This window comes from Paramormyrops kingsleyae, chromosome 11 (assembly GCF_048594095.1).
Source record: "Paramormyrops kingsleyae isolate MSU_618 chromosome 11, PKINGS_0.4, whole genome shotgun sequence".
Lineage (NCBI taxonomy): Eukaryota > Metazoa > Chordata > Actinopteri > Osteoglossiformes > Mormyridae > Paramormyrops > Paramormyrops kingsleyae.
Window position 1 is genome coordinate 20,098,160 of NC_132807.1, and position 27,063 is coordinate 20,125,222.

The 27,063-nt window shown below is 42.5% G+C and overlaps 2 protein-coding genes across 4 annotated transcripts; one reads left to right on the plus strand and one right to left on the minus strand.

Annotated features, from left to right (window-relative positions):
- On the plus strand, positions 1–26,927 carry gpt2 (glutamic pyruvate transaminase (alanine aminotransferase) 2). 2 transcript variants are annotated; one of them, XM_023816586.2, is made up of 12 exons: positions 1–234; positions 434–514; positions 16,552–16,641; positions 17,750–17,858; positions 18,604–18,737; positions 18,841–19,084; positions 21,116–21,195; positions 21,319–21,455; positions 22,187–22,361; positions 22,504–22,659; positions 24,549–24,661; positions 24,972–26,927. In XM_023816586.2, exons 3-12 carry the CDS (start codon positions 16,555–16,557, stop codon positions 25,117–25,119), a joined length of 1,383 nt encoding a protein of 460 aa, XP_023672354.1. In that variant the 5' UTR covers positions 1–234; positions 434–514; positions 16,552–16,554; the 3' UTR covers positions 25,120–26,927. The 2 variants fall into 2 exon arrangements, with proteins under 2 accessions (XP_023672354.1, XP_023672344.1); XM_023816576.2 differs by lacking the exons at positions 1–234; positions 434–514 and adding an exon at positions 14,484–15,180.
- Positions 5,527–11,111, minus strand: c11h16orf87 (chromosome 11 C16orf87 homolog). 2 transcript variants are annotated; one of them, XM_023816617.2, is made up of 4 exons: positions 10,703–11,111; positions 9,735–9,855; positions 6,668–6,847; positions 5,527–6,319 (listed from the first exon to the last, which is right to left on the minus strand). In XM_023816617.2, the coding sequence occupies exons 1-4, from the start codon at positions 10,766–10,768 to the stop codon at positions 6,201–6,203; spliced, it is 486 nt and encodes a 161-aa protein (XP_023672385.1). In that variant the 5' UTR covers positions 10,769–11,111; the 3' UTR covers positions 5,527–6,200. The 2 variants fall into 2 exon arrangements, with proteins under 2 accessions (XP_023672385.1, XP_023672393.1); XM_023816625.2 differs by having other exon boundaries at positions 9,759–9,855; positions 10,703–11,103.
- Positions 26,928–27,063: the final 136 nt, after the last annotated feature.

A 27,063-nucleotide genomic window follows, 5' to 3' on the forward strand; every position in this document is an offset into this window, starting at 1 on the left:
TCACGAGACACTGAGGTCAGGATACACTGTCACACTTCATTGACCTGACAAAAGCTTAAATTTAAAAAATTGCAGATTTTCAGGTGCAGTAAAAGGGAGGCAGGCAAGCGAATCGCAGGGAGCTGAGCCGCAAAGCCATGGATGATCAGCAATTCTGAATGGGCAACTGCATTCTGGGCACATTCAACGTGCTACTTGCAAAGCCAGAGATAACAAATTCATAGTGTGGTGTTCGTAAGTTCCTACTATACCAGTGCGATCTGGTTTTTGTTCAACGTCTGTGGTTTTTTGCTTTACTGTAACAACCATTTGGCTAGTAAAAAAAACTATAGTTAATGTTTCAAGGTGTTGCAACCTTAGTAGAGTGTTAATAGTTGTTGCTCTCTCTCTCTCTCTCTCTCTCTCATGTGTCTGTGTGTTTAATGCTTTGCAGTTGGGAACTTGCGATTGGCTGGGCCACGGACGTGATCAGACTATTGATTGGTCGCTGAAGGAGATTCCTGGTCATATAAAGGTAAGCTCCTTTGCCAGTCATGGTTTTGAAAGCTGTAATGCAGATATTGTACCAGCCTTGGGGGATGTAATGGTGGTAGGGGTCCCTTTAAGGGGCTCTCAAGCCAGACCAATCCAAGTATGTTCCAAATTTTTTAGGGCTCCAATCACTAAATGTCCTAACCCCTCCTATGCTGTAATGTAGCCTCTTCATTCTGGATTGTTTTACTCTTGTGTTTTAGGAGGTTAGTAAGTTGTTTTTTTTTGTTTTTTTCTTTTAGTAAATACGTTTGGGGATTCCATTGATTCCATTAGTCTAACTTTGGTTACTTTGGCTTGATACCTTCCCTGTAGTTTGGAATAATTTATGCATTACATCAGGGATAGGGAACCTGACCCATGGAGAGCTGATTGAGAGGCCATCCCAAAAACCCACACCCACACCGGCCATCCATGGATCACATTCCCCACCCTGCATTACACCATCAAAGCTTTAAGCAAGACCGGGGTGGGTGGGGGGGGGAGGGTACCTATGTGAATCTAGGATGTTTATGCAGCTGTAACAAGTACTGTTATGAAAGAGAGGTGTACATAGGAAAGAGAAAAGCACACATGTGATCCTGTCATGTGATCCCGTCTGTGAAGGCAGTTGACTTAACACCAACATGCAGGTAATATTTCCTTAAATCACGGCAGCAGCCCCTAATACCCTTCTAGCAAACCAAGCGGCCTAGGCTAGGTGTGGATAGAATGTGTCTAAATCATGATTACAGTGACCGTAGAAGCTGGTCCTAATTTAAAGACACTCATAACATTAAGGAGAAAACCATACCACCTCAGAACTTCTCACCTGGGAAGAGAGGTCACGTGGTACCTAAAGGTACCCATGCAGTACGGAATAAACCGATTTAAGTTTTACTTACTGAAAACGCAACAACCCGTAGGCATTGTGACTATTAAATTAGCGTCTCACATAGGGCCGTAGAGCATGGTTTTATTTAAGCATGTTTAAATATGCTAAGTTTGTTAGTACTATATTGCTTTGTATTTCTGTTAGAATGATTCATTCCTGTATAAATACAAGGGCCATGATCCTTAGTTATGTTAATACGCCGTTTGTCCGTGGTTTCTCAATCCTTACCGTCATTTGAGGTTTATTTAGGAGAAGGCAGAGGCGTCATTCAAAATAGTTGCGTTGTCAGGCACTTTTTTTTCGAAACTTTGCAGAGAAAAACGTGACAGTCCAGCAATCATGAATACGTCATTTTATATTTAATATAAATATCATTCTGCAAACTGTAACATTTTATTTTCGCGTGACATAACTATACTGAACAATATTATAGTATTTAACGTGGCTTTATAAAACGGCAACAAGTCTAATACAAAACTGTAATTAAAAAGTATAATAATGTAATCACGAAAATAAAATGTTTGCAAATGCGGTGCCTCGCATCCTATGACTCGAACGCCATCTGGTGGTGTAGGAGAGCACTGCAGCATGCTCCATTTACGCCGCTCATCATAGCCATGCAATGAAATATTTTAACACAATCGATATGCCTAATAATTAAAAACACAGAAATTCGCTCTCTGGGTTTATTTTCCCAATTCGCTATATCTGGGCTATATCTAGGTTAATAATATTATAAGTAAAATTTTTGCTAATAAAACAAAATACAGTATACTATGCTATATCAAATAAGGCATGACTATTGTATAATGCAGTTTATAGAAACTAAATTAGGCTAATATAAAACCTTACCAGAGAACCTTATTGTTAATTTACCTTCTTTATTAACAATAGGGAACGCTACCGATTACTTATGATCATGTGACCACTGTGTTTTATGCAATTTTCATTAAAAAATAATAATAATACCCACAGAACGACATTTTATTGAATTATTGCAATTTTATGGGAATAACTTTTACGCCATGCAATTAAATATGCAAAAATGAAAGACCTACTTATTTTAATTTTGAAGAATTATTTTGATTGTAATATATGCCAATTATTATATATTTACACCATGTTTGCTCACAATCACGAGATTACAGACACAAAACTATACCTTCGGTTTACTGACACATGAAGACATCGTGTAATTCTTTGAAAAATACAAAATTACTACATCAGTTGAAAATGATTAATTTTGCTAGCTATTGAAATGCTGCTCTAATGAAAAGAATGTAAAATGTGATATTTCGACTGTGACCCCATTTACCTGACAACAATGTAATATCTGTTCTCCGAAAGGACTGAATAAATTCATTTCTGTTGCTAAGCAACAGAAAGGGTAGAAAAACACTGTGACTCAAGACTGTTTTTATTGAGGGTTTTACTTTTGTGAAACAAGTTTCAAACTGAGTTCCAAACAGGAAAAATACCTGAAATTCAGTTAGAATTTGTAATATATTACCGCACATTTTTATTCTTGGCAACATTTATAAACACGGGACAGTTTTAGCAAATACATGCAGTACTATCTTTATAAACCTTTAAGATTAAATGCTGTAATCACAGAAAGGCGGTGCATCTCCTACATGTATTTACAGGAATAGAAATGTATAGGAACTGCAGTCCTCACATAGGGAAGTACAATGAAAGGAAATTACTTTGCAAGGGAGAGTCTGATCCAGATCTTTCTCTTTCTCTCTTGGGTTATGTTGAGGGGGGGTGGAGTTTGGTCAGCACACCTGGCATTGTTCACTTCCCTATTTCCTGCCCCAGACATAAACCCCGTAACCGTGAATTGCTTCATTCAACCTATCGGCAAAAAAAACTCTTACGCATAATTCTCAGGCACTTATGTGTTGGAGGGGGGGGCAGTGGGGTGGAGCCGGGGGGGAGGAGGGAGGGGGGGGGGTTGTACGTTTCCTTCTGATCGACGTCCTGATCTCCATGAAAATATGAAAGTCTTCATGACCTTCTCCTTACTGTGTTTAGAGACAGCTTTAACACACTTTAACACAGATAACAGCTTGGGGAAGTGGTGCTCTGAATTAATCCAGTAAATTTAAGTATTTGTTTTATAGTACTAATTCCAAATCTGGGTAACTAGTTAAGCCATTGCAGCATTCCAGTTAAGGTCCTTATTTTACAATCAGAACAGCGCTGCAGAAACCCTCTCATATGAGCCTGTGGCCCTGTTATAAGTGTCCTCTGTGTGATGTTCCCTCCCTAAATGAGCGCAGATTCACATAAATAGTGACCCAACAGAGATCCTGTGTGAGGGGTGGGACCGGCATGCAACTCCCTATGCCAGCCTCCGAAGAAGCTCATTATATCGGACCTTTTCAGTAAATAGATCCCCAGAGGATCACAGGCGGCCGCTGTGCAATCGACATAACATATCGCCGGTCTCCAAAGACCCATGACTTATTTCGATAATAAAAGCATGATCTTAATCACATTGTTTCACATAACTGTAACAAATAGCAAATACAGGAAGTAAAATACCAGATGCAGTTTTTTACATGAAGGATTTTCTTTTCGCAAAGCGCAGACAACAGCATCTTCGGTGTTCATGGGTTTTGTTTTTAACCCAACCCCTCGCCGACCCGATCAAAATAACCATGCAGCGGAGCAAGATACTCCGCAGCCGACATGCAAACGACCAACAGTACTTAACTTGTGAACAATATCCCACCCAGCCAATAAAAGCAATATGACACATGCATGCTGGTCAAAGGAATTTTAAATGTGATTTTTTTTTTACATGATCACTGCGATATATGTTACAGGTAGGGAAAAAAATACTGTAAAATGAGAAAAGCCACGGACCGGATCTGGTTGCTCCAAAGCTGCGGGAAATCCCGCTTTCACTGGCTTTTCGGGCTGGAGAACGACAGTGGCTGTTTGCAGGGAGTAGGCCGGTAACGGGAAGCTGCTAAAGGGCTGGAAACTATATGTGCGGTCCTTTTAATGACTGGCAGGAATGGGAGTTTACTGGGAATCTGTAGTGGTCTCAGAGAATCGCAACAGGGCAATTCAGGCAATGGGGGGGGGGGGGGGGGGCGACCCACAAATTAACCTTCATTAACCTTATTATGCCTTATGCAGTGAAACGCAATACTGTAGCCTGATCAGTTATGCGGAACCTAGTGACACCATACCTACCAGATCTTACACTAACAACCCTACAGACAAATGCTTCATTTAACTGCTGTGTACTGGTAGATTAAATGGGGGGAAGGTTATTTCTGAATATGCGGGTAGATTGAGGAAGTCCTCCTTCACTCTTGCATCAATCATCTCTGTCTATCAGATGGTTTCGCTAAACCTTCTGCTCTTACTTTGTACAGACAGCTAGATATATTTTATATGCATTTTAGGCATGTAGCATATTTAACTTCATTGGTATAATTTCTCTGTTGTATTCAATATTTTGAACAGACATTCTCAAAGTAATTAGCAAATATAGAAATATTTATAGTTCATATTAAATACTAATGTTGTGGTGGTGCTAAAAAAGTTTTTTTTTCCCATTCATTTAAAAAAAAAGACAATAAGAAGGTCCACTATTTTATTACAAACATTCTTATAAGGCTGCATCATGGCTTCAGCATTAATTGCCAAATAACTCCAAAACCAGGCGGAATGAATGCTTCCTAACTTCAGCAACCGGGGAACCGCAGCCAAACCCACTTTGAAAACGTCCTGTCCTGTGTATATTTTCATTAGGCAGCAACGGCAGGGTAGCAGGAAACATCAGACGGCACACAACGCAAAAGGAAAGGGAAAAAAAAAAAAGCTTTATGGAGCCAGCAATATGGAACACGTCCTCTAGTTTGAAAAATATGAAAGAATATTCAGGGACGAAAAGAAAATAATGAACAGCCCCGTCGGATTTTCCATTAAGGGGGATCTGTTTACTGGCTGGATGTCGAGTTTCATTGAAAGCAAAGTGTGGATGATGGACCTGCTTCATCATGAGTTTGATTTACAGCGTTGCAGGCCCACGCCGTGTTCAGGAGATAAGCGCATTTCACATAAGGCTCGCTAATCATCTTTCTGAGAAACCACCAAAGCAGTGTAACATTCAGTTTATTTGAACAACACAGCAAATATTCAAAACTTTAATGTATACAGTGTAAGGAATCGCCAAAAAAATGAATAAAATATGTTATTAAATTAAGAGAGTACAATAAATACAATTTGCAAGGCATGCAGCGCAGAATCTTGCTGTGATGTCATGGCATCCATCAAGTATTACAGCTCATTTGCGTATAAACAGAAGATCGTTTTGTATTTGAGCGATTCTGAAGCTGCACTTACAGTACCAGAGTTCCTACCCACAATTCCCCTTACCCCCCCTCCCCAGCCATTACAGAACCTCATTTGCCGCCATTATAACCAACTCATCAGTTTGGTGTGGTGAGGAATTCACAATATGTACACTATGCTTAATTTGAATATAACATACATTTTAGAATTTTTACACTTTCCAGACAGTGAACAATTTGATAAAAGTCAGTTAAGATTTTGAAAATATAATTACTCTGCATCATCCAGACATGCGAGCCAGGTGTGTTGCAGTTCCCGGATCATGCCCAAGCCTTAGATAAATCTATCAGAGGAATATTCCGAACCATCCCAAGCACTTCGAGGTCACAGTTCACCCCATCAGGTCCTACGCAGTTTGCCACAAGTCCCTGGAATGCTGATCCCGTGTTTTGTCCCAAAGTGGCTCCCAGAATCCCAGTTATAAGATGAGTCTCTGGCCCAGGATTTTTCTGTTGATCTCAGCCAGTGCCACAGAAAACACGAAAGCCTTCTCATCCGAGAGATTGGCGTATATGTCTACCTCTTTGTCCTGTTTTTCTGTGGGCAGTGAAGAGAAAAGATAAGTCTACAGTGTTGTACTGCGAGAGGTAACCTGAGGCGACTGCTCTAGGTGTCCAGTGTCATTCACGGCTTTCACGGCAGCAGACCGTGGGTTTTGTGTGTGGTTCTTTACATTCACTGCTACTACAGAGGCCAGATAAAAGGCTCTGCCAAGCCAAACTTAATGATTAATGCGCCAGTCAAAGGCTGCACAGTAAATCATTCATCTCAGCAAGAGTGCATGTGTGTAGTTTGCATGTGCAAACACATGGGCAGTCACGAGTCTGACAAGAGAGAACTTTTAAGTTACAATATACACAAATTCATACAAAATAGGGTTTTTACCCTTCTCCTCCTCCTGCTTCTTAAGCGTGGTGGTCTTCGGTCGCCCGCGACCTCTGCGGATCTGCTCGGACTGGCTGTTGGACCGGGATCGCCTCCTATTCTCCATGTCGATAGGTGCAGCAGAGTTCATTTTCTCCCTGCGGATTCGCTCTGTCCTCCTCCTCTTAGGGTCAAACTTGTCTATGAAAATATTCAGCAAGTCAAGCCTATATATAACCGGCAGTGTTTAAATCTGACGATTTTCCTAAACGAAAGTCAAAAACAACCTGTCAAAAAATAAGCGCATGACTTTAAAATTGGGTCACCGGTGCTGAAGTACTATTATTAGATGAAATTCTGCATTATCTACATCCTTTAATATTTAACTATGAATGCATACCCTGAAACTCAAAACAGCATCAAAGTTAATTCAGTTTCCTACACAATATTCAAGGTTTGCCAGACAACAGGGAAGTCTCCTCTATTACTTTTCTATACGACTTTTTGTCTTCCAATGAACCAGCAGTAACTCTTACCCACTAAGTAATCGCACAACGGAAATTAGCCCACGCTGCTTCCCTTTCACCGCTATCACAACAGCCTTCAAAGCTCCTTCTGATAAGTCTGGCTGTTAACAGAACACACAACGTCTAACAGTATATAGAATAATAGATGGTCTGTAATGTCTGAGGCTTGAGCAAACTGTTGGAAAGTTTCTTATTATTTATCGTATACAGGATGCATCATACTTCCTGTTGTGAAATTTATATTGTAGGAGACAAACTCTCGTATGTCTAGTGAATTATAGACAGTAATTAGGCAGTAACTGTCTCTAATGCTAAAGTCTAAATACTAAAGATGTCTATGAAGCTGTGTAACTGCGGGCTGATGAAGACCCACTTCCTAGGATCAGGCCAAGGCCTCCTTCAACAGAGAAACCTGGCTGATGAATCTGTATGGTTTTAGGTCATGTCTCAGAATCCACAGCCTTTGCACTGAACTTGAATCTGAACATGTTTTGGTCTTCCAAGATGTATATGCTAGAGAAGTGTTAAGTTTTAAATAACCCTAATCTAACAGGGTGAACGGGTAAGAAAAACTAAACTAGATGGATGCATTCTTTTCTAATCCATCCAAAAGGTTTAATTGCCCCCCCAATAAAATATTTATGTTCAAAAATATTTAAACTAATGGCATCGGTTTACATCTGGTCTAAAACTATTTTAATACAACCGGCCTTGCTATCTTACAAAGTCCTGGCAAAATTCCTGGTTAACACCGCAAACACTCAAAGTTGGCTTTCATTTGATTAAATCTAAGAATTACCCTTTCTTATCCAATGAAATATTCTCCCCTGCACTGACCTCGTCAATGCCCTGATCTCCACAGAATATCTTTAAAAGGAACAAGGATATGACTAATTCTACTTGTTCAAAGATGGTTCCCAAACAGGCTGTATCTGAGCCTGGTATCAGCCCAAGGGCAAACATTTTCATGTTAACCTTAATCCAGGCTTCTTTTTGCTACTCCATATTTAAACAGATATTAAACATCAATTACTCACTGAAAACTCAAACTGAACTTTATCTCTGATTTATATGTATTAATAATTCTACCATTTGTACCAGTATAGCCTCAGAACCATATTTAGATGTTACTTTCAAACAGATATGCCTGGGGGGGGGGGGGGGGGGGGGGGGTGACAGAGTCTTGAACATATGTGTAACTGCTATGCAAATTCCAGTACTTCAAAAACTGCAAACGCAGAAGCAAGCTCTCTGAGCAATGGGATTGTGACATCAGAAAAACATAAATATTACATCTGTTTCAGCATGCCAAATTCACAGGCACTAGAAGATTTCCTCCTGGGATCAAAAAAGTTTAATATTAATCTTAATTTGTTTATTGATATCAGTAACTTAGACTTAAATGTATACGGGCTCAAATAAAATGAAAAAAATACATTTTTTTGAAGTCATGTATTTCATATATCACGTTGAAACTAACACAGTGAACACAACAGAAGGCCATAAGGCAATGTCAGACACAGGCATGCACATGGAACGGTCTAGTATGGATTAGTCCAAAAAATATTAATAAAAAAAACACTAATGTACAAAGAAAGGTTGTGTTTAACATTCCTCTCATAACTCTGACATTTTTTTAAAAACAGTGGAGGTACTTGACTATTGCTGGAATTAATTCTATATAAATAGGCATTTTTAGGGCTCCAGTTCTACTCTAAACAAAATAAAAAATCTCATGAGAACCTGAACAACAAGATAACTGCAGAGTCATAGATGGCGTTTCTTACAATAACAGGCTTCATGATGAAACAGCTCAAAGCAAGCCAGCAAAGAATCTGATAGTCTGCCGGTAACCTGATTCGTTCAAAACACGTCAGATGTCTGCTAATCTCCTTTACTTTATGCGCATCTTATTCGAGATGATTTTGAAACTTACATATTCACCCTCCTGAAGTGACCAAATGATTATGAAGCATCACAATTCCATGTTCTGCTGAAACTTTGATAAGCTTTCAAAGTGCACACTGACAGTGTCTAAATACATCTTTAATTTGTTAATCAGACCCCTCCTCCACTACATGTGAAAATGTATTTTACCGTAGGTGTCCTGTATGGTGAGATTAGGGCTTTTATATAAGGGTTTAGCTAGGGGACAAAAAGGGAGCCGTCTTTTTGGTATGAAATTAAAAATTACATCCACACCCTTCAATGTCCCCATTTAGGGAGACTCAGGCATGAGCCCAACATTGTCTGCTCAACTACTCCAGCAACTGGGAACATCACTCACTTTTTGAAAGACAAAACTTTGTGAGAAAAAAACATACAGCAGACTTTTTAAAAATAGCTTTGGCATTGATATGGCAGTAAAATAAAATAAGCTTTTTGCTTGGATAGTGTGCGCATGTTATATATTCCTGAGTGACACAAAATTAGAGCGACAAAGTACCGTGCATCACATGGTGCAAAACAGATTAGTGAAAAGGGAACTGAGAAAAACAGTATTAGTAATACTGTGAAATACTGCAATGTCAACCTTCATAAACTGAAATCTGAAAACCCACCAAAAAAAAGTTTCCGTTCATTACCTATAGCTGGAGATGCCCTCTCGGTTAATTTTGCGTTTAGCAGTTTTCGACTAATGAAGACAAATCCGCAGGGGCATGATTTGCAAGCTACTGGGATCTGATGGAAATAAAAAAGGGGAAAACACACATTAACACAACCACCGCAAAAGATCCTTCTTCTGATGATAGCATCATTAAATATATCACGTACCGAGGTTCGTGTACAAACAGCTGAATTACTCTAAGCGATGCTAAACTCTTTAACATCCCAAGGCATAGCAGATAGAAACCATTAAATAATACGGATTTTATCATTTCGAAGCTGCTGTCATTTGCCCTTCTTTTAAATGACAAAAGTCAGATTTGGGCAGGGGGCCCCACAGCAACGCCAGCAGCCTCATTAAAAACCAGCACAGACACACATCTGCAGCAGAGACTGCTACGATTCCCAAATGCAGTTTAAACATAATGTAAGTCAAAGATACAATTCGCCATTAAACATACATGGCAAACCAAACACCTAGCCCATATCCATCGGCAGTGAATAATTTCAATCCTTCAGTCTCATTGTGATTTAAACCGATTTAAATAAACAAGCAAACACACACAGATTATACTAAAGCAAGTCAAAATATAACGAAACAGAGCAACGAAACCAGGGCATATGTCATTGAACAGGGTTATGTGTGACAATCCAGCGACATATAACTGATAGTCGACTTCGCCGTGTTTTTCACTGCGCTGATACAGAAATTTCTGCATTAGAAGCTACAGAATTAACTGCGATACATTTAAATTACAGTGATCTGATTACGCACCGGAATCCGTCCGATTTCATGTTATTAGCTGATATCTATTGCCATACACAACTTTTGCTTCCCCGCTCACAACGCCTACATCTCCGCTCACGCATATTTTATTCAAATAATATTATAAAACAATTAGATATACATTAAATTCCTCACCTGTTGATCGCATTCGGGGCATGATTTGGTGGCCATTTTCACTTTCTTGGCTTTATTTGCCGACATTCTAGGTTTCTCTTTGTTAAATTTCGACTTGGGTCCGATATTTCCCAATCGACCGATATTGCACCCGAAGTTGTGCCCGCTGCACTCCCAGCAAAATGCGATCCGAGCCAAGGCTCCCGGACGCGCATAAAAGCGACATCAATCAGCCCGAAACACTGACCATGCGCGTTGGAACCGGCCAGCCAGACCCAAATTCGTCTTTTCCATATCCTAACAGCGAGCATGCGCAATCGCTCATATTGCCAGAGATAAAGAAAGACGGTTTATATGAATTTCGCCTTTCGTTTATTCTGTCTCGCTGTCCTTTACGGAGCATGCGTGTCCGCTCGCCCCAGGTCACGTGCTCTGAAAGCGAAATGTGCTGACTGCAAGTTGGTGAAGCCTCGGCGCTCTGTAGTATTTAGCTCAATGTGTTTTTAATTCTTTGGAACAAAAAAAAACTTGGAGTTTTTGTTGAATAGATAATGAGGAAACAGCTATAAACCGTCGTACAATTTTCATTTTATAAACGTAGATTCTTTTCTGCACCGTAATTTTAGGCTCGTTTTCTGATTTCTTATTTGACCCAAACATTTCCTGACTGAAAACCAGAGATAACTAGAACAAGGCTGCCCATCCCCCAATGATCTTGTAACAGCAAGTGACTTCTCCTGCTCGTTAGAGTTAAATACACGTACCCTGTTATATTTTAGGTGCGATGGTGATGCAAGTCATTTAAATAGCTGGTGCTTAAATTAAGTTATTATTGTGGAACCACGGTCACATGAAAAATCCCATGGCCTTTCGTATTTGTAATTGCGTGTATAAAAACCGACTTTGCAAGACCAGAGATCGGTCGCAAGCGAGGTCAAGTAAAATAATGTTACTGTTTTTAAGGGGTATACGGTAAATCCGTAAAGACCAATTATTAGTACAATTATATGTATAGTGAGTAGGTAGCACGATAGGTCAGTGGTTAGTGTTATTACTTGACATATCAGTGGTTTAAGATAAGCACCGACTTGGCTAATTGGCACCTATATATTACACAGTGTGTGATGAATTGGCGTCATGCTCAGTGCTTCCTGAGAACAGGCTCGGCGTCCCCCTGAGACCCTGACCAGGATGACCGGTCTAGAAGATAGATAGATGAATAGATATAAGATATAATAGATTTATAAATATAAAGATCAATAGATTCCACTTAAAACGTGTTCCGGGCAAAAACGTCCATACATGATGGCAGCATGGAGCTTCCACTTTTACTTTTCAAGTATAAGTATTTTTGCATGAAATAGGGGTTAGATCAGATTCAAGAGCTGGTCAATAAATACATGTCTGACGACTCATTATGGATAAGTAGTAAGGTGGATTAATATCAATTATCATATAATAATTAAAATAATATTAATCATGGCTGTTTTTAGTTTGGTGATACTTCAGCGTGTCCCATCTTACTGACACATTGGGGTCGATCTCGAACTGTGTCTCAGAGTTAAATTCTCCACGGGCGACTATAGGACGCAGCGGATTCGGGCTTGTGTTGCCAGTATAAATATGTACGAGGGAGGGATCATCAGTGAAAGAAACCTGTACAAGTATATTCACTATTATTGTACAAGCAAATGACTCGTTTGAACATGTCTTTATACGAATGTGTATGCTTTGAAAAAGTATCTAATGTGAATTGTACAATAAAATACCAGTGAATATTATGAAACGTTTTTAAGATCTCGCCTCTTTCCAGAAACAGCCCAGAGGCCTTGTGATGGAGGAAGTCAGCTGCATGATGTTAAGGACATTCGGTGGAAATCCCAAACGTAGCAAATACAAGGAAACAAAGCAGGGATCATTTCGGAAGGTCAGCTGGGGGCTGGTGCTGTTTTGATATGCTGAAAGTGCTGGCACTCGTCGTCTTGTACTGCACTCCCCCGCTCTGCCAGCTGATGTCAGCCACGCACATTTACATGCCTGGTATGACACAAATCTTAACGGGTCTGTCACTACAGGATCCGAGTCAATGTGGGTTTGAGTCGCGCATGCGCCAGCGTTGAAAGCCAAATACAAAGGCAACTAAAAATAATAAAAACTGAAAACTAACTAAAAGCAAGCCAAATACAAAAGTATGTGTATGTCCAGTTCCTGTGAGTGGCTTTGCCAGTGTCACAACAGACAGTTAAAGGTAATCAGCCATTTTATTAAAATTTACGCAAATACACGAAATGGGATTTAACTTTCTATAACTGGTAAGGGTGTAGATTTGGCAGAAGCTCTGAAGTTCTTTATTGAATAGTTTAGTACTTTAATAGTTAACACGACTGACTCATCGGTATCGCATGCGCCAATCAAAACGGTTGACTCAGATCCTATAGAGACAGGGTCATTTGAAACAAATTATTCATTATTTCAGGCGAGTTTATTCAGCATTTTCTTATATGAATTTGTAAATTGTATCTCCATAATTAGATTTGGTTTTATACTTTGTTTTTTTTTTCTATGCGCAACTTCATTATGCGTGTTTAAAGGTATACACGATAGTGTCCAATTGTAGTATAAATTAATAATCTACCGATTGAAATTAAATGACCATCCATGTCATGTAGGGCAGTTGTAACGTAGAAACTACACAAACGTGGTATGTCAAATGATTTTATCTGTATATGTTAAGATGAAGTATATTACACCACGAAAAACAAACGAAAATATTGTTTCAGTCACCAGAATAAATCAACGCAGCCATCTAACTTTCAGATCTTCAACAGTGGGAAGAATTTTAATTAATCAAGAGATCAAGATAACGGCTAGCGATGCAGTACATCTGAATGTTCGGTAGATGGCTCCAAGTACCACATGACCTCAGAAAGTAAAGCCTGGTTTATGGACTGGGAGATTTAAACACGATTAACGATCAACGGCGTAGGTGATATTGGGAGAGGGGGCAACGTAATGATTTAAATACAAAGGTCTATTGATGAGATGAATGGAGCCAAATGAAATATTGAGCGTTACACACCCCTACGCCTCTAATCATGATCAAACGTCATATTAACCTGAATACATCCAGGGCAAGTTAATCCTATTATCAACATTTTGGTTTGGGCATAGATAATGTAAAACGCTTTGAGATAATGTAATGTGAAAATGCGCTATACAAATAAAATTTCATTGAACTGAATTGAAAATTGAATCAACATAGGCCCTGAATATATCTGCACCATGCAATACATAAAGCTTTCATTCAAGCTAAATTGATTTAATGTACAGTCCTAAAGTTGCACTTAATGATGCATATTTCTAGCTTAGCGGGTTTTTTTTACGGATATTTCATTTAAATTTGCAATTGTAATTTTAAATACCCAGCTCCATAAAAATCCAAAATCACTCTAAAAGGATTACATACATACATACATACATACATACATATATACACACACACACACACACACACACACACACACACACACACACACACACACACACACACACACACACACACACACACACACACACACACACACACACACACACACACACATATATAATATACTGTATGTATATATATAATATAATATATAATATATATATATAATAATTGGTTACAAATAAGGCGCGCTGGCAACCTTTACTTCCTTTAATAAACAGTAAAGCGCGTGTTAACGTACATGCGTGACGGTGATGGCGCAGAAGCGCCAGAAGTGACTCTCCAGTAATAAATATATCCCTTATATTAAGCGCTGGGTGTAGTTCACTTCATCTACCAGAGCGGCATCGCGGGGCCTGGAACTACAATGCCCAGGCAGCCGCTTCGAAGCGGTATCGAGAAGACGCACATGCCCGTCAAGGCTGGCATGGAGTAATATCTTTTTGACTGGTGATCGCGGCTGGAGCAGTTAGGGTTCAGCAAGGGAGCAGTTTGCACCATGGCATTTTGAGTGATTACTGTGGCTGTGACGTTTTAATTATATTTTAATAAGTGTGAGTTTTGGTGATCATACCGGTTTAATTGCGCGGGCTCATTGATTCACCCAGATCGGCACCGGTTTAGGGCTGTTGTCGCTGTTAAGTTGCTTTTATCTCATCTCGAGGACCATCTCTTTTTAGCGTTAAAAATGCATCGCTTTCAGCGTCTGTCGACTAGTTTTTTGTTAAGCGGCCGTTTCGGACGACAGCGAGACCCGATGGAGGGGGCAGCTTTAGAGCCGCGCCGGGGCGGACAGACAGTGCGGTTCAAGGCGCAGGGACCGGCGAGGCAGTGCGGCGGCTCGAAGCGGTACAGCACGGCGGAAGCGACAGTGGAGAGTCGGGGGAACGGCGAGGTGCGGGAGAGGACGCTGACGATGGAGACGCTGAACCCAAACGTGAAGGCGGTGGAGTACGCCGTCCGGGGGCCGATCGTTATCAAAGCCGTGGAGCTGGAAAGGGGTCTGCAGGACGTGAGTATTGATGAGCACCGGCTGCGTTAATATAACGATGCTGGTGGTTATTGATAAGGGATCTTGACATAAAGTGACTGGGTATCTTTCCCCAGGGCAGCGATCTAACCCAGTCATATGTTGAAATGCACAGTGCCAGCGGGTAGCAGGGGCCGCATTTGGGTATTTCTCGGTTTATAGATGTTGCATCAGCCGAAGGTACATTCTTCAGGAAGCAACACCGAGGGCGGCGGGTGTCTCCTGATTGGTTGGGCAGTAGGTGTCACTTCCACGTGTGGGGCTGCGTGGGCTGCCGGCAAAATAACCACTAATCTTACCAGCGTGTTCCGGAGAGACGTCGTATCAGTGGTGTTTCCACGCTTTGTGTTGAACGTAACAGTCGTCTCTTATTTATCAAGGATGCGTCACAGTACGGTTCCTTGGATAGTTACACCCGTGGGATGCTTTCTGTATTTACAAAGTCCTAAAACGATCTGTACGTAGGGGAAAAATTCAACTTCTCTCTATCCTATACTGTTTCGAATGCTATTTTTTCGTTGTACCAGTAATACTCTTAGCTTTAGATTGGGGTGTAGAAGATGCCTCCTAGCTTTAAGTTCCGTGATTTAGGCCCTCCTTTAACCTGACATCATTCCACTCACACACATTATGGTCGAATGCATTAATTCAGTCCTTCAGGAGGTTGTATACCTTTGGCCAGCATTGCTGTTGGGTCAGGAGGAAGGTGAATTTGCCTGATGCTGAGCTGTGACAGTGCTTGTATTAGCTTAACCATGAGGCTGCAGCTTTTCGTACCCGTGTAGACGTCTGCGCCCCATCTTCTGGCACGCTAGCCTTTGCTGCGACTGCGATGTCCCAACGGCAGTTCAGTAGCTACTGAAAATAGCACCATAACAGGTGGCCGTCTTGGGAAAGTTTTATCCCGTCCCGAGATGCCCTGTATGGTCACACACCTGCTGAACCATTTGACCCCTTAAGTGGATTTTTATACCCATAATTTAGAAATTAATGGTAATGAAGACAAAGTGTCGTCAGAGATCAGAGCTAACGAAATTTCAGCGTTCCTCTCGCCTCTACATGTGGTTATTTTTTGGTTAGCTAAGTATGTGATGGGTGTACAAGACGACTTTCGCAAAAGCTGTCTGGACTACGCTTTGTTTTTACGTGACGTGGGTCCTTGAAGGGTGAGCCTAGCATGACCACTGAAAGGGAGCTCGTTTGACGTTTAGAGCCAAGCCAAGACGTAAACAATGGCAACGATTCTGGATGTGAAGTTTACGGAATGTGCTGGAATCTGACCAATTAGTGGGGAAGGTGGTGTATGGGGTGGAAAATTACACCTGAACTGTAGTGGCATTCTCTCTCCTTCAGGGGATGAAGCAGCCGTTTGCAGAGGTCATTAAGGCCAACATCGGGGACGCTCACGCCATGGGACAGCAGCCAATCACCTTCCTGCGACAGGTGGGTGCCGGGTTTGAGCAGCTCCTGAATCTCTCCTTTTTCTTATTACTGCATCACGACTCACTGAGGGGCATCAATCAATCAGGCGTCCCTGAACTATAATTAGTTTAGTAGAGGAAGTTGTTAATTATCAACAAGCATCTAGCTGAGGACTGAAATCAGTATTTATGGCGAAAAGAATTTCTCGTTAACTGCATGGAATTTTTTTTCATGAAAGCTGTATCTATAAAGAGGGAAAAACCCACTAAATTGAGTCTGGCACCTCCCAGCAGACAGGCTGGCTATTTTTAGCTGGTTAAGTTCTTGCCTAATTTGCCAAAAGGTGGCCTGTCTCTCCGTGAGGTCATCTGGCTGGACCAGCGTTTCTGTTTATCCAGTGAAACAGAGAGACTTCGTCTAGCTGGTGCCCGCCACCTGTTTCCAGGCAACGGAAAGGGCGCTTAAAATAATCCAAAACGAAGCTGTCCATTTAACGTCCCACTGTCAGCTCTGGGGGAAAACAAGGACTACGCGTGGAAACGGCCACTTTTAAGGCAGGGTATTCTAGGCTGTCTGGGGCTGGGGGACTGTTCCCTACCATAACTCTCCACGTTGCTGTGGGGTTCAGGAGGCTCATCACCCCTGGAACAAAGGCCCTGATGGGGGTGTTTTTATAGCCTGTCCTGGCGGCGTGCCTGAATGGGTGTACGTAGCCCCTTGGTCACCAAGGCTGCTCGCTGACAGTGACTGATGATGTGACGTATGGCCGTGTAGGAGAAACCGGAAAGGCACATAACAAGGATACGTTTTCTGATCTCAGGTGTGTCTGCTGAAAAGTGTAATTTAATTGTCGCAATATTAATTGTTCGTGTGTTTATGTTTCCTGTTGGCCAGAAGTAAGATGTAATTCAGGAAGCTAGCTAGTTATAGGGTTTCTTCTGCAATGCTCCCCCCCCCCCCCACGCCCCCAGTCCTGTTCTCACATTGTCTTTGACATGAAACATGACTTTCTCACGCATGCCAGCTCCTCCCTGTTGCTGTGTTGCTGTCTGAACCTGTCCCGCTGCATTCATCTCACGCCATAAGGGAGCAGTTTGTGCTGACTGACATCCCCTGTTCCCCTGCTCAGGTGGTGGCTCTCTGCACGTGTCCGGAACTCCTGGACAGTCCCTCTTTCCCAGAGGATGCCAAACAGCGGGCGCGGCGTATCCTGCAGGCCTGTGGCGGAAAGAGTTTAGGTGTGTGTCGTGCACACGTTCATGCGCGTGCCGTAGGCCAGTGTCCGATAACCTCGATGCGCTTAAAAACGTCTCAAATAAAGAAGAAAAACATGCATTCAAATTACCCATAACGGTTACTTCTGCAAATATGGGAAATGCAGAACTTTCCACGTCTGTCGACGAACAGCAGTAGCAAGGACGTGTACTGGCAGGTCTGTTAAAATTGAGCGGGGGGGGGGATGGTAGAAGGAAGGAAAGGAGGCCAAGTCAGCAGTTAATGGCCAAGACGGGTGGGGGTTTGGTGTTATTTCACACAAGCGGGGGATGGTTATGTGCCACGTGAAATATACAAGAAGAAACTCGCAGAGCAAGGCAGAGCTGAACTTGTTGAAGCTCTGCTGTTTGTGTACATTCAGACTTTATTAGGTATACATAGCTAATCTGGGGAGGAATCTCATCAAGGGAGGTTAAGCTGTGCATTCAAAGCAAGCAGCCGTTCTGCAGACAGCTGCTGTGAAGAGCTCTTATTCTTCCACTTTGGCCTTTCTCTCAGCATCAGTGAGTCAGGCCAGCGGACAATGGCCAATCTGAACAATAAGGTTTTTCAACCGCAGAAATGACACTGACTGGGTGTGTCACGCCACAAAACTCTCTGTAAACTCTAGAAGCCGTAGTGCCACTGCCTTGTCCCTTTACCTCAACTGCAGCTCCCCCCTGTCTGTCGACTGCAGTAATTGCAAGCTCTCTCTGTGCTGGCCTGCAGGCTCGTACAGTGCCAGCCAGGGTGTGGACTGCATCCGGAAAGACATCGCCACGTACGTGGAGCAGCGGGATCAAGGCGTCTCCTGCAACTGGGACAACGTCTACCTCACCACCGGAGCCAGCGACGGCATCATGGTGGGTGCCCACTCATCTATTCAAACGCTGAGTTTTAGAGCCTGTGGAGAGGCTTTGTTTTTCTTGGGACTGCCTGCTTCACCTGCTTCCTGTGTTGTGACAGAGCATCCTGAAGCTGCTGGTGTCGGGGCAGGGACCATCCCGGACCGGGGTGATGATCCCCATCCCCCAGTACCCCCTGTACTCGGCAGCTATCTCCGAGCTGGAGGCCGTGCAGGTCAACTACTACCTGGACGAGGACCACTGCTGGGCGCTGGATGTCAACGAGCTGCACAGGGCTTTCCATGAGGCCAAGCACTACTGCAACCCCAAAGTGCTGTGCATCATCAACCCAGGGAACCCTACAGGTGTGGTGGGAGTGAGTGAGGCTTGAGGGTGCGAGGAGTGGGATGTAACGTGGACCCAGAACCTGAATGGTGAACTGACTAGTTCTGGGTTGGGAAATACCAGATGATCAGCACTGTCAGCTTTGCAAACAGGTCCTGGATTGCAAACATAACTCTGGATTCTCTTGTTTTTTTGGAGCTCTGTTGTAGTTCTGCTGTCACACCCATCAAACATAAATCTAAAGGGCGCCAGGAACGCATTCCAGCCTGCCCCCTCGCTCATGTGACCCTATTATGAGTGCTGGGGCATAGCCTCACACCTAAATTCAATGGAGTCTCTTCTTCTCCAGCATTCTGTGGATTGTAGGACCCTGCTGACTTCAGCCGCAGCCAGCTGGGGCTTGAGGGCCTGTTCTGTTCAGGCAGCCTGTAGACACCTTCCCACCAAAGGACCCAAACCTGCTCCCTGGTTAAAATGCCTCAGCCCAAGACGTGAAGCTTCCGGTTGCTTTTATGTGTCTCTTTCACACGGCACAACAGGATCTGGGAGCCTGACGCTAAATAAGCATGAGAGATGCAAAAAGCTCGTAGATTAAGCTTCACACGTAATTGGGAACTACACCACCACCCAAAAACAATGGGGGTTTAACAAGTTGTTTTGTTAAATAGTTAATGGGGGGGGGGGGGGGGGGGGGGGGCGATCGCAATCAAAATAGGATGCAGCCTTTTATTTGTATTTTAGTCATACGACCCATGATGCTTATATTTCATTAGTAAATCTGGCCTGCAGATTGATGATGTAATGTTATCTCGCTAATAAGCACTGGCAAGTCTCAGCACCGGTGATCTTACACTGAAGTATATTGGGTATCGATCGAATTTTCCGATGCAGAAATTAATCTGCTCAGTTTTTGCTCTCTTTTCCGTGTAACCCGGAAGTTTTAGCCGTGGTGCTTGTGGTCAACCAATCAAGCACTCGCTGTAAGTGCATCCCCAGTAGTTTGTGTTTGAGTGAAAAGTATCTAGTCTGGCGTAGGGACTAAAAACGGATTCTGGAACTGGCTCCGAAGAGCTACAATCGGGCCGAGTTCCTGTGGTGTGAAAGGGCCCTTTGCCCAATGAGTTTAATGCCGTTTCAAAATAAGACGCTGTAGCTTTAAGAAACCAAAATGCATGGTTATTAATTAGGAGTGTGTGTATATACCGGGTTGTAAAAATTCCATCAAAATCAATTACCTGTCATTTTCATTTTTTTATGATAATAGCATTTAGTTTTTATTCATTCATTTTCATTTTTAATAATAATTAAAATACAGAATAATATAGCTTGTGCAGGTATGTGATCAGCATCTTCTCAACCGTAGTAGTTTCATCGATAGCACTGGTGAACGTCCTTGCTGTCGCTGTGATATCTTGTAGTGGTATATAGCTATATAACCTACAGATGCAATGGCCTAAGGCAGCTACACAATGAGGTCATGCATGTGAGATGAAAGACGACTAGATTAGACAACAGCTAATAATATGCATCAACTGGACAGTGGTGTGAATTACTAAAAGTTATGGTCCATCACCCTCAGTGTTCAATTCTGTCAAAATGACGACTGGACTTGTTAAAAATAGTCAATGACCGAAAACATTTGGTTAAACTGACCAATATACCGGTATATACCGGTACATACTTTATTGTAGACAGCAGATTTAATGCATAATACAGTAAGTGATACTGTCATTTCTGACTTATCTCGTCCAATCCAGACAATCACTATGTGATCTCAAAAGGTAAAAGGGAAATAAACAGGGTGTAAGTCAGGATTAGTCTCATAGGCCTGGAGGAGTGCTATGTAAACGTCAGCTTGGTGTAGGTTGTCCCAGCCTTCTGAGAGGCCGGCCAGCCTTGTTGGTATATGGAGTGTTCTGCAGTATACTCAGCAATGCAGATGGATCTCAATTATAAGTTGGGCCTTGCGATTTCTGTTTGCCAACTTAATGGGTGATGTCACTTTCTGCTGGCTGGAAATGACCCTTGACCCCCCCCCCCTCCACCCCCAGGTCAGGTTCAGAGCCGGAAATGCATCGAAGACGTCCTTCACTTCGCCTTTGAAGAGAAGCTCTTCGTCATGGCCGATGAGGTAATTGCTTTTCATTCCCATGTGACCTCTTCGGTTTTGTCCGTGTAGCTGTTCTCGGCACCTCTGTAGGCCTCTGTTGGCTGTAGATGGTTTTGCTTCTCTGATGGCCCCGTGACGTTACAGGTGTACCAGGACAACATCTACTCCTCCGACTGCCAGTTCCACTCCTTTAAGAAGGTCCTTTATGAGATGGGACCTGAGTACTTCAAGAACGTGGAGCTAGCATCCTTCCACTCCACCTCCAAAGGCTACACGGGGGAGTAAGTGTCACCCTCTGCTGCCAGGTCACGTGGTGGAACTCTGAAATATCTCATGCATGTGTTTTTTTCTGGGTATCAGTTTCACAGATGGCTGGTCCAGAATAATCTCTAGGGTTGGCTGAATCTGATCTCCGCAAGCCATAGTTTGAGTCTCACTTACATTGTTTATGTTATTTTACTACTTGGTAGACGTTCATTTTACACGTGTTTGCAGCTTCGTGTGTTACTGAAGCGACCTGGGGTCTGGCACCTTTCTGCAGACCCCTAAGGGCGTCGGCGCCTTTCTGCAGACCCCTAAGGGCGTCAACACCTTTCTGCAGATCCCTAAGGGCGTCAACACCTTTCTGCAGACCCCTAAGGGTGTCGGCACTTTTCTGCAGACCCCTAAGGGTGTCGGCGCTTTTCTGCAGACCCCTAAGGGCGTTGGCGCCTTTCTGCAGACCCCTAAGGGCGTCTGGCACCTCTTAGTCCATTAACCATTTGTCTTCTATAAATGACCTAATTTCTAGAAAACAGAAATATCTCTCGCTTCTCTGCAGGAAATTTACTGGCTTAATTACAGTAGAAGACCAGATTATCGATCAGTTAGGGGTTTGGGCACAGTCTTGTAGAAGGCCGGGTACTGTATATTGATTTACTTGACCGAGTGTCATTTTGGGGGGGCATGACTTGCTCCTGGAGGGCACAGACCCCAGACCCCCCCATGTGCTAAACCCCCTACTCCTCACCAGATGTGGCTTTCGCGGTGGCTACATGGAGGTCATCAACATGGACCCAGAGGTGAAGGCCCAGCTGATCAAGCTGCTTTCGGTGCGTCTTTGCCCTCCGGTGTCCGGACAGGCCGCCATGGACATCATCGTGAACCCGCCGCAGCCAGGGGAACCCTCCTTCTTGCAGTTCCACAAGGTTGGCTGTTCTGCTGTGTAGCTCCACAAAGCTTGACTGGAAAGGTCACTGCCATCTCTGGTGCCCTTGCTGGCCTGTACAACTGTGCTGTAGTTCAGAAAGTGTTAAGTTAAAATGGCTGGTGAGCTCTCTGTCTTTTCAGGAAAAGACCTCTGTACTCAGCACTCTGGCGGAGAAGGCCAAGCTGACCGAATCAATCCTCAACACGATCCCGGGCATCAAGTGCAACCCAGTGCAGGGGGCCATGTACGCCTTCCCCCGCATCTTCATCCCGCCCCAAGCCGTGGGGGAGGCCAAGGTCTGTTTTTTCCGTCATCTGTGTCCACTGAGGTCTGTATTCATTAAACATTTCAACAGACGACATAAAAGTTTCAGCTGGAGTGGAACTAAAGCTGTTCTACTTCCTGAAATCCGACGCCGACTGCAGCCGAGTCATATGTCAGTCCGAAAATCAGCCTCGCGTCTGTCGCTCGTACTGTGGCTGGAGTCTCGTGACATCTAAATTTAGTAATTATGACATAAACTAACGATCAATCGACTTGTTTTTCAGTTCAAGTCTTTAAGCAGGATTGCAAAACATGGCTGGAACGCTATATACTAATAATTAAATTTCATTAGGAAAAACTTTAAGAACATTACAAGAACAGGAAACTCTTGTAACTGTCACTGAAATTAACAAGATGAAGGAATTTTGAATTCTGTTCCTTTTTTCCCTGTTATTCTTGATTTATCTGGAAAATTTGTCTAATACTTGTGACAAAAAAATTATTCTTGATCTCCCAATCATTGTGATTGTTGGTCGGGAGATTTACCCTGAATCTTTAATATTTCTTACACTTAGAAGGAATTAATTTCCCAGAAATGAGCTACTCACAATTCCACCACTATCTCTCATATTGGGTATGAGATTTTATGTAACATTGAAACCCAACCAGTAGAACCAGACTGGATGAGTTGGCTGCAGGACATTTTGCCTTCTGGGCAATATTGTGCCGTTAGTAAATTCTATCTGCCTTTTGGCTTCTATAATACCGCTGCACTTGGAACAGAGCAGGTCACACTCCGTGTTTCACCAGTAAGTAGAATAATTCAGTCGTGGGCTTCAGTACTCAGCTGTACTTGAAGGGTGGGAGACCTGCTTTGTTGGTGAGAGACTTTTTGTACTGTATCCAGTTTTATGAAATCATCCTCCAACTTAAAATCACTTGAATTGAACTCGCAGTCAGTCCTGCAAACATCACACCGCAAATCTGTTCTAATGCGATTGATATATTAGTACCCGGGTTCAATACAACACGGAATTACATTTGTATTTGGGCGATTTTCAGTCTGAGACGAAAGTACCGATCGAAGATATGATCTTAGCGAGAAACGGCATTTGCATGCAAAAACAAATATCCAAAGGAACGACAGTGACGTCAATGAATTCTTCTTTTGAGGTTTTTTTTTTATTTCTCAGTGAATTGGTCGAACCGGTTTCCAATCAAACGGGATCAAACTTTTTGTACACCCAAGCATTGCACAGGTCAAAGTCATTTTTAAAAACTTTTTGAATTTGACAAATTATCATATAAAAACACCTTTTTAAGTTCACTTGCATCTGTTTCTGTAGACTGTCTGTAGCCCTGCAGCCTCATACCGTGATCCCTAGTGTTTGTGCTGTTCCCCGGCCGCATGGCGGCTGTACAGTACTGTCACTGCCACCGACGCTCAGCGATCGACAGGCTACTGAGTTTGGCATGTTCGGTTGAAACGGTTACTAGGCAATTCTGGTGAGATTTATAAGATCCATAGGAGATGTTTATGATATAATATATTACCGTATTATTATTATTTCTTATTTAAAATGCATATAATTGTATTACTGGCTGCTGGTATCGCTGTTTTAACATTTAATTCGTTAAATAAAGTTTTGGAGTGGCATTCCACTCACCATATTTATCCCATTGGATTTGTGTACTTTAGTATGCAATTTTTGTGGACACAAGGCTTTTCAGGAACCAGTAGTCAGGTTGTAGTAAGACTGACTGACTGTACTCGCATCAGTTATTTTATCTTTCGTTTATGACTCGACCAGATATTTGAGCCAATGTTGGTTTTCGCCAGCATCGAACACCCATGACGATGTTTGTTTGTGGGTTTTGACTCCCTGGGGATTCCCGTGATGATGGAGGCATTGTCTTTCAGATGCTGGGGATGCCCCCTGACATGATGTACTGCCTGCGTCTGCTGGAAGATACTGGGATCTGCATCGTTCCTGGCAGCGGCTTCGGCCAGAGGGAGGGCACGTTCCACTTCAGGTGACCTGCCATATTGTTCATCTCCGTTCGACACTGGTGGAGGGGTGTAGGAAAGCTTTTATAAGTCAGGTCTGACACCCAGTGCATTGGGGTAGTGCTGTGTGGAACCTATTCAAGATATAATCACCATTTGTGATGACGAGCAGACAGGTTTCATGGGGGTTTAAAAAAAAAGCTTTCAGAAATGGACTGTATCCGCTGACAGGCCGAGCACTGGATGAAGTATAAGTCGATGCTATGAACCTGATGTACACTCAGTTGGTCAGAACTAACTCAATATTCTGATGACTGTTTTTTTCCCCCTATGTAGAATGACGATTTTGCCAACTACAGAGAAGCTGAAGCTGCTTCTGGAGAAGCTCGCTGCTTTCCATATCAAGTTCCTCCAGAAATACACAGCCCTGGGGGAGCCCTCTGACAAAAGCCCAAGCGGACAGGCTAAGGCGCACCACCCCTAGTTAGGGAATGTGTGTGGTCAAAAGTTTCCATAGCAACCTGGGCCCCATCCCCCCTCCACATCAGCGTGCTCCTATAGCCTTTTAAACCCATTGACACAATTAGAAAAGTTTGCAGTTTAGCCAAGAAAGACATCTGTGCCTTGGATCTGTAAACTGTGAAAAGAAGATACCAGCCGAAAGAGACGGTCTAAGGATCTTTGCATGATGTTCACCCTGCAGCACGCAGAAAATTATGGGGCCTTAACAGAGAACATGAACCGCTGATCATATCTTATTTTTTTATATAACTTGTATAATCCTCTCAGCACTTGCAAAGCTAAAAAAAAAAAAGGTCATATAATTCCTTATCAATCTTAAATCTGCCCTCAAAATTCACTCCTTGGCATTGTCAATATTAAGATCCTGTCGGGATTTGGACAGTGCATCATGTGGTCAATTATAATTGTACCAAAAGCGCGTTAAAGCATTTAATGTACAGATGAGCCTAACCTCCGGGTCATTGTGGTAATAATTAAAATGTATAATATTTAGATATATATCAGAAATATGGTGCAATTTCTGAGAGTGGTACTGCATAGAATCACAGGCTTTTATGTATATACGGTTTGAATGAGAAAATGAAAACTTGATTTTAAGACTATTTGTTTACATTGTGATTATATCATTACCGCCTCAGACTGTTGTAATATCACTCAGTTCTATACACGTTTCAAATGGATTGCTTCACATTCGCTTTGTGGTGATATATCCCACTTGCTTGTGATGGGTTTTTGCTCACAGCTTAAGCGCAATGGATTGACATCTGCACACATGGCATTACACTTTCTGGGTTGACCTGCAGACTTATGGAGTATTTGCATTGCCGATGCCCAGTGGGTGCACTTTACTGAAAATTTCTCAAGCGTAAACCAGAAGTCCCTCTTGTTTGGTCCGATAACTTTTTTTTCCCCTTTCCTCATGTTAACTCACCTGCGCCCTCTTGTGTCTATAAGCTGAGTCGCCGCACTGGAAGCCTGCCTTCCCAGTGCCATGCTTGTGTCTACAGTAGTATGGTGAGGGGTCCTCTGCCGGAGCTTGCAGATGAACTGACCGTGTGTCCAAGTCTGGTGTGTTTGTTGCAATTAACATGTCCTGGTGCAATGGGAAAATGCAAGAGCGGTTTTGTTTTTAAGTGTGATGCTCTGTGATTTGTGTTTCGCAATGCTGGGCTTTTGTTTTTGCTCATATGATTCCGATAACAAAAAAACTGCCAGATAGCGTTATTTTCATTTTTCATTGCGGTTAATTCGACTAGCTTCTTCCCTTATTACGAGACCTAGAGACGGAATAGCTACCATCGCCTGTCGATTATCTATGCAATATGTTGTCTATATCGCTTTTCAGCATAAGACACTATTTTTTTTTTTCTTTAACGGTGGCAGTCACCTTCAGTTGATTTTAAATAACCCGAACAGTCACACTTTAATAGGAATGATTGCGATCTTCTAAAACTAACAGATCATTTGTTTTTAGTTTCTGGTATGGTGCCTTTGTTTGGCAGGTCAATTATTTTTGACTGACTTTGGCTATTAAACTATGAGAAATTTGTTACGCTAGGACATTTTGTGTATTTTATGTTTAGTTTTCTGTTCAGATGTGATACTTCCTCAAAACTCTAACGTGAAACTAAAAAGACAAAGTAACATTAACAAAAGCTGTTTTGGGTAGTAACCCTATTTAAAGATTACTTTGTTTTACTTTCTCATGTAAGTTTTTGTAGATATTTTTTTTTTTCATAAATTGATTAAAACCCAGTTTTTAACAAGGTTTGTTGATGGAGTTTGTGCTGTCCACCTCAGATGAACGTTCGGATGAGCAATGCGCAGTTTCTTCTCTTCATGCTGCACACATTTTCCCAGCAGATGAAAACACCGCCGTCACACGATAAGAGACGTTTTGCAATGT